Source organism: Saccopteryx bilineata, chromosome 2 (genome assembly GCF_036850765.1).
Source record: "Saccopteryx bilineata isolate mSacBil1 chromosome 2, mSacBil1_pri_phased_curated, whole genome shotgun sequence".
In the NCBI taxonomy this organism is placed as follows: Eukaryota; Metazoa; Chordata; class Mammalia; order Chiroptera; family Emballonuridae; genus Saccopteryx; species Saccopteryx bilineata.
In genome coordinates, this window is record NC_089491.1 from 298620843 (window position 1) to 298629177 (window position 8335).

General features: G+C 41.2%; 1 protein-coding gene across 2 annotated transcripts in view; it reads right to left on the bottom strand.

Moving 5' to 3' along the window:
- Positions 1–4519, bottom strand: part of SYT14 (synaptotagmin 14) — a 214534-nt gene extending 210015 nt beyond the window's left edge. The window contains exon 1 of one of the 2 annotated variants that reach the window (XM_066261438.1): positions 4463–4519. In XM_066261438.1, coding sequence (XP_066117535.1) covers positions 4463–4475 — 13 coding nt within the window. In that variant the 5' untranslated portion in view covers positions 4476–4519. The remainder of the gene's footprint in view (positions 1–4462) is intronic. The other variant, XM_066261440.1, reaches the window with a different exon arrangement.
- Between the last annotated feature and the right edge of the window lie 3816 nt (positions 4520–8335).

Here is an 8335-nt window from a genome sequence, read left to right on the forward strand (position 1 = left end):
TAGGAGTACAAAAACAGATAAGACATTATCCTCTAGGAATTTACAATCAGAATGAGAATACAAATTTATAAACAAGTGATTACAAAATTACTCAGTGTGTACAATTACAGCAGTGTGTACAGAGAATGAGAATATGGTTAGGAATAGAAACACAAAGAACATTAGGTTACAATGATGAAGAGAAGAGACTGAGAAGTAATTCATCAAGAAAGGAAAATTTCAAAAAAGAAAATAGTCAACATTGTCAGACTGACAGAAGGCAATACCAGAAGAGTTAATAACTTGGATAACAATTACAGGTCTTGATAGACTAGGCCAATGATTCTCAACTGGTGTGGCAAAGAATTTTTAGAATGTGCAATACCTGACTATTCAGTCAAGGGCACTGAACCTCTTTTCTCTTAGATTGACAAATAAAAAAATGACAACAGCTAATACAACAATAACTGTCCAGGGTGAATGCCCTGTCTTGAACCATAAATATATAGGTCATATAATAGAATTGCATCTTATTGGTCACGTCATATAATAAAATTGCACCTGATTGGTTAATTCTCAGTACAAGAAATACTTACATGCAAGTACAGGCACCTGATTTTTGAAAAAGCCACTTAAGAGCAAAAAGGATAAGTAATTATCAAGATTATTTTTTTGGTAAGTCAATCAAAATTATATCTAATTTTCTTGTCAGATACAGTATTTTTTGGTGTGCTACAGAATTTTAGTGATTAGTTTATGTGTGTCATGAAATAAAAAAGGTTGAAATCTACTAGGCAAGGCTAAATCCATGATTCCCATCCTGGTATCACCAGATCTTTAGGATAACAATAAGGATCGGTAAACTACTCTTAGTAACTAAATATGCCTTTTTTTTTTTTTTTTTTTTTTTTTTTTATAGAGAGTAAGGAAGAAAGAAACAGACAGGAACATCAAAACTGTTCCTGTATGGGCCCTGACTGGGGACTGAACCAACAAACTGAGCTCTGGGACAACACTCCATTTCAAAATGCTTTTTAATTTTTTTTAAATTTTATACTTCCTTCTTCATCTCTGAATGAAATTATATTAGCTCAGTGTGGTAATACCATCATCCTATATTTGTCTGAAGTACTGATTAGCAGTGATCTGTCTAATTGATAAAAGAAAATGATTACTTAGTTTTGTAAAGTAAGAATTTTACACAGAGGAAAAAATAAAAGTAACCCTTAGGACTTAAATGTCTAAACTCATGGCTAAAATGTTGGGCCAGAGCTAAAAGAGTATGCCTACCAGATGTAAACGATCTGTTTTTCAATTCAAAACACTAGTCAGCTAGGGAAGAGACTGAAGACACATGACTTGACAGTACTGTATCCAGGTGAAAGAGATTCCTGTGGTTCTGGTTGGTTGCAGTTCATCCTCACCTTATACTAATAATAACAGTATGATCCACAGGTCAGGGAGTGAGATTAATTTTAATATGCTATTCAACAATACATCTGGAATAGAATATCATATTCCAAACTTTAAAACATACAACTACAGACCATCCTGAAGAATTCGATGTTTTGCCTAGAAAAGAAAATGCTGAAGAGTTGTCTTCAAATGAGAGAAAGGATGTCATGCACAAGACAACAGTGGACTTGGAATTTATTTCTCCAGAAAGCAGAACTAGAATGAGTACATAGACAGGCGTTACTGCTGAGGCGGATTTAATGGTGGGCACACCAGGCGTGTGCCCTGGGTCCTGTCTTCTGAAGGGCCCCACAAAACCACAACTTGACCCTTTTCTCTAATGACACCATGCTTGGTTTCATATGCGCAATTTTAACATTAATAGTACACAATATTTTTTATTTATTTAAAAATATGGTTAGCATGTATTTTTATTTTCCCTGTCTTTCTCATTTTTTTAAGGGGCCAATATTTTCTTCTGTGCCCAGGGCCTCAACCAACCTTAATCTGCCTCTGCATTACTGAATGGTAAATTTTTGGTCAAACAAAAACACTTTATGAACTACAAGAATTACAATTCCACACTGACATATATTGTTCAATGTTCAGTCATATGAATTCAATGAACTCAACATTTTTGAATGTTTTTATACAAAAGGAGGACGATCCATCTCTTGGTGTTTACACTCTATACAACTGCATGGTTAAAACTACCTGTCTCCCTCACCAGAACATGTGCTCTTTGAGGACAGGAATGTGGTTTTACTCATCTTTATAGCCCCATAGTGTCTAGCTTAGAACATTTATGTGTCAATAAATCTACTGAATTAGCTGAATGACGTGTATTGGATGTTTTTTGTTTTATTTTTTTAGATTTTATTTATTAATTTTTGGAGGGAGGTGGGAGAGAGAGAGAAAGATAGGAAGAGTGAGAAAGAGAGGGGAGAAGTGGGAAGTATGTGCCTTGACCGGGCAAGCCCAATGATTCAAACTGGTGACCTCAGCATTCTAGGTCTATGCTTTATTCACTGTGCCACCCCAGGTCAGGGGTGATTGGATGGTTTAAGAACCACTTCAATGGGAAGAATGTTGGATGAGATGCCTAAAATTCTAAGTTGTCCCCGATACAAAGTTCTCATTCAGAGCTCATTTGCTTCATAATACAGCGTTAAAAAATCTGCTTCAGTACCTGAAAAACAGCATTTAGACTAATCTAACCTGATGTATTTATTTAAAATGCTAATATTAACTAGAAAAGACATAATTCCTAACCTTTATATTATGAAACCTTACACAAATGTTTAAGTATAAAATTATTTACAAGAGTATCTCAAACACAGAAGAATCTCTAGAATATTTGAATTTAACAATCTTTTTGTTTAAACATACAACAGTAGTAGGCAGAGCAAAATGCCATCAGTTGATATGAAAAAGGAATCAATCACATTTAACTACGGGGGGGGGAGAAGGAAAGAACTCAGAAAAAGAGAGAAAACTGCAAAATATTTTAAGAAATTACAAGTTATAGGATCAGATCTAGATACTATTTAGCGAATTCTTCCATACTCTCTACATAATTCTTTTTTACCTTTGTCGCATCAGAAGAAATTTTACCACAAATTGGTTGGGGAAACAAAATACAAAATGTAAATCAGGGAATTTGGCTTCTTGATTTTTAATCTCTAGTAAAAAGTACAGTGATAAAAAAGGTTGAAATTACTGATCTAGATAAAAGAATATCAAGGATTACAGGTAGATTTTATTCCCTGTGCTCACCATCATTTCAGCTAAAGTAGATATTTAAAATTGTATGAATGTCCAATCAACCTCTTAAGTAAAAAAGATAAACGTAAACACACAGTTAAAGCAATTTTGGAGTCCACAAGATGGGACAAAAAGGAGCCCCCAAGATGTATACTACTAGTGTGACTGGCCACAAACACGGTGTCTTGAAAAGTTTTACTTAAGGATCACATACAATTTAGACTAATAACAAGTTATAGGTACCTTGCACATCTGTACAGATAAATACACACACACGGGGAAATTTTACAAACTACTTTGAGTTCATATAAGAGATAGCAGCAGGGAGATGCTGCAGTCTTCCACATAAGTATCCTAGGTGTGTGATACTAATTTTCACAACATCCTCCTTGAAAACAAAGCAAAATGTAGACACTTCATTCCAGTTACGTTTTTGAAACAAGAGAAAAACACACTTTAGTGCTGACTACCTTATGCAGAAACTTAATTTATTAAACTCCTTTTTTGAAAATATGAGTACTATCGGCACTATAACAGTGGACTGAAATATACACAGGATTCTAAGAGTGTGTACTTGTTGTAAAGATGTATTTATCTCTTTCGTAGAGAAAAAGAGCAGTTTTATTACTAAAAAATAAAATAAAATAAAAACAAAAGAAGAAAGGAAGAAAAAGAAAGAAAAGAACACCTGAAGAGGAAATTAACCTCACTGCAAATTTCCTGGTCCCCTCCCACAGAACGGAAGGGGACCGGCCGAAGCGCCCGCAGCCCCGCGCCGGCTCCAGCACGCACTGAGGAGGGCTCGGTCCGGGACAGCGAAGCTGAACTCCCAGTTCGGGAGGAAGGCGGCCACTGCGGGGCGACGGTTTGCTGGAGCGAGGTCGATGGAAAGGGGTCCACCGGCCGGCCGGAGCTCCCCAGCCCGTCCCGCGGGGTCCGCCACGCCGCACCGGAGCCCCTCTTGGCGCCGCCAGGAGGAAGCGGCGGCCGGGCACCGTACCTGTCAGCGGGCCGGCTCCTCCCAGCTCCCGGCCGAGGCCGACGGATGCGCGAAGGCCGAGCGAGCGGGCGAGCGAGCGAGTGGCGGACCTGCGGCGCCGCTCCGCCCACCCGCCTCCCAGGACGCGGTCGGGACCCCTGCGCTCCTCAGCCCGCCCCCCGCCCTCAGGAGGCTGCCCCACCCGCGACGCGGCCTCCGGGCGCCCCGGGCCCCCGCCCCAGGAGTGTTCCCCCTCCTCCCTTCCCGCGACCGGCCTCCACTTACCTTCAATCGCCATGATGTGCTGGCCACGGACCGCACCAACTAGACGGCGGGGGCGGGGGCGCGGGCGGGCGTGAGCGCGGAGGACGCCCCGAGGCCGCCGGCGGGAGGGGCGGGACCGGCCCGCAATCGCCGGGCTGCGCGGCTCGCAGCGGGGCTGAGGGAGGGGCGGCTTGGGCGGGGCGGAGGAGTGCCGCCGGCGCGGGCTGCGGAGGGAATGGAACCTTCCCGGGCCGCCGCCGGCACGTGACGCGGCCCCGCCCCCACCCCGCCGCCCCCACAGCGCCTCGCGCCGTGATTCAAAACAGGTGCCCCGGCATCCGCACCTGAGACCGACCCGAGACACACTGAGCATGTGCAGGCGGCGCGACCCCGCTCGTCCCGGGGCTTCCCGGGGCCTGGACCACTGCGGAGGGGCCCGCTGCTCCGGCGCGTGCAGCATCCGAAGTCGGAAGGGAAGTGGGGGAAGTATGTGTGGTCAGGACCATGGACAGGTCTCCTCGGTGGAAGACTGGGCTCACGGATTCCCTCCCACCCGGGAAGTCTCTGAGATTGTGTAATCTGAAGATGTTTTTTGTCTTGCTTTGCCTGAATTGGCCAACACTAGCCTCAGATCTCTGCTATGGGGTGGAGAGACAGCTAGTTGGCAAACAGGAACACGAAGAGAGGGATCCTGAGGACAACAGCTTCTCTCTCCCTCTCTCTCTGCCTCCCTCTCCTCTTTCTCCTCCTCTCTGTCACACGCACGCGCACGCGCACACACAGGTGCTCGCACACTTCACCCCTCAGCCTGACTCCTGATAAAGCTTACCATCACCCTGAGTCTGGTTCTCCCCTTCAAACTAGGAGTTGGCATTTGTCTACTACACATTATAAACACGCATTTAAGGCCACACAAAAGTAGGGATCAGACAAACGTTTGACAAAGGTCCTGAAAAGCATGCCACATGCCGATTTTTAAACTTCGCAAATCTCTGAGCATTATGAACAGTCACAGGCAAGCCTGATCACAGCAACAATTGGCCCCTTAATTTTTATCCGAGGTACTTGACCCACTCGGCCATGTACCCCACTCTGAGCTTTATTTGGTACTCTGAGGACACAATCAATGGCATAAACACTACTGAGGAATGGGGAGTTAGTGATTCTTCCCTGTGAAGAAAATGGTAACTTCTAGTGCAAAATTGCTTATATTGGGCAGTAATACAAAGAAGATATTTTGCACGTATGTAAATGAGGTTAGACTGTAAATCTAGAGCAGAAACTTTCACTGCCTTTATGTAATCTCTTCCTCTGTCTGGGTTTATGCTTAATTGACATTCATTCTGTACCATTTTTATTTGTTCAGTCAATATTTATTGAATCAGGCACTGTGCTAAAATCAGGCTTATACACAAGAACTGTTATTGAAGGATCAAATAAAATACCATTCTACTCAGAAAGTATTTAAATTGTCTATATTTTAGGAAAGCTCTATGTGTTTACCATCAGTATCCGTTAGATTCAAGTAAAATATATGCGGTGCCAAAGATATTTTCTCCACGCAACTTCCTTTAAAACAATCTTGAACTCCAAGGCATTGGTCTGAACTTGAAACCACAGTTCTGGGTTGTGGTTCCTGACTAGCTCTGAATAATCAAATTGTTAAACTTTTTAAAAAATTCATACTAAAAGCCAGAAAAAATTATCATTTCATTGCCAACTACATAAGTTACTATATATATGACCAAGTTATGTGAGCATCCATAACCCAGGTTCATGTCACAACAGTTTGCTCAGAAAATTAGTCTGTGTGTGTCTGGTGAACTTGAGCCAAACTTGTCAAATCTGAGAATTTAGGCTAAGGCTGGCTGCTCAATATTGATGATGATTATAATGCAGAATTATTCCTGCCAACATTGTCTTTTTATAATCCCTTTTTAAAAGACTTTATTCATTTTTAGAGAGGGGAGAGAGATATATAGAGAAAGAGAGAGAAGGGACAGAGGAGCAGGAAGCATCAACTTCCATATGTGCCTTGACAAGGCAAGCCCAGAGTTTTAAACCAGCGACCTCAGCGTTCCAGGTCAACACTCTATCCACTGTGCCACCACAGGTCAGGCCAACATTGTCTTTTAAAAAACAAACAAACAAAAATTGCTCTCCAAATACTAGTTGGAAAATTTCAGTGAGATTAGTGTTGGAGAATATCATATGGCTTACCTTAACTTTCAAAATAGCTTCTGAATTTGCTTAGCAGCCACTTGGAATTGAGATTTAGCTTCTTCTAAAGTCCTATTTATAAATTGGTTCCTATTTATGCTACTGGTTTGATACTTTTAATTTGGGGGAATGTCAATCATTTATAGTTTAAATGTTTTATATCTTATTAACTACACATCCTACCTAATGACACAATTTTTTTCTAATTTTGACCTTATACCTTTAAACTTTTAGTCTGTGATGCAGTATGCACTAGGGAATGTTCAAGAACTGCTTCATTTTGTTGTTCTCTAGTAATTAATTATATTTTAAAACAGTTTCCAAGCATACAGCTCAAGCAATTAACTAATTTGATCATCATATGTTGTGGAGTTACTTAGGAGCTAAAATAGGAAGAAGAACATTTTTAAAAGTCAAAGTAATTCCCTTCCTTGAAACTAGGAAATGGGAATGTGTTTTTTGGTATTTCAAGTTTCAACTCAGTATTTCATAGAAATATTATTTTAAATGATAGTTTGACTTCCAAGAGGACCACAAAGCTTACTTTATTGAGTGGTATGGCTGCAATTTCAGTAGAAAAAGAAAATACTGAAAGTGAATCATGTAGAAAGACCAATTCAAAGGGAAAGTGGTAATTTCACCTACATCAGTTAAGTAGTTGCCATGTGCCAACCAAAATAACCTACCACCATTCATAGCAGCACTATCTTGATTGAAAAAGTATGTTTCAAATTACAGACATTCCGATGTACTTTTAAGAAACAAATGGTTTTTCCCTGGCTGGCTGGCTCAGTGGTAGAGCGTCTGCCTGGCATGCAGAAGTCCCGGGTTCGATTCCTGGCCAGGGCACACAGGAGAAGCACCCATCTGCTTCTCCACCCCTCCCCCTCTCCTTCCTCTCTGTCTTCTCTTCCCCTCCTGCAGCAGAGGCTCCATTGGAGCAAAAGATGGCCCCGGGCGCTGAGGATGGCTCCTTGGCCTCTGCCCCAGGCGCTAGAGTGGCTCTAGTCGCAACAGAGCGACGCCCCGAATGGGCAGAGCATCGCCCCCTGGTGGGCGTGCCGGGTGGATCCCGGTGGGGCACATGCGGGAGTCTGTCTGACTGCCTTCCTGTTTCCAGCTTCAGAAAATTACAAAAAAAAAAAAAAAAGAAACAAATGATTTTTAAAGTTGGAACCTTCCTTTATTAAAGCTATACAATCAATAAAGACCAAAATCACTAAAAGGATGAAGAAAATAATATCTAGTAATATTTAGTTGCAAGGATGAAGAAAATGCTATCTAGCAATATATAGTTGCATATATAAAAACAAAGATTTAATGAGTACCTATACCAAAAACCTACATTTGAAAATTTTAGCAGGTGTTAAATTATATTATCTAAGGATTTGGAGTCTTTGAGTTAGAAAGACATTTTAATTTTTCTGAAAAATCTAATTAAAACCATTAATATTGCATTTCTTTCATGAATCAAGTCCTGAAAAATGGTTATAATATTATTAATTCTGATAACTTTTCCAATGAGAGCAACTCAACTTGAACTAGCTTAAGAAAGTTAATTATAAAGAAATACTTGTAGAAATGAAGTTGGGCCTCAGTATCTTCTGACTTGGGAACTTGCATGCTATTACTATACTTCCTGCCTCATATCTATCTCTCTCTACATGTTGGCTT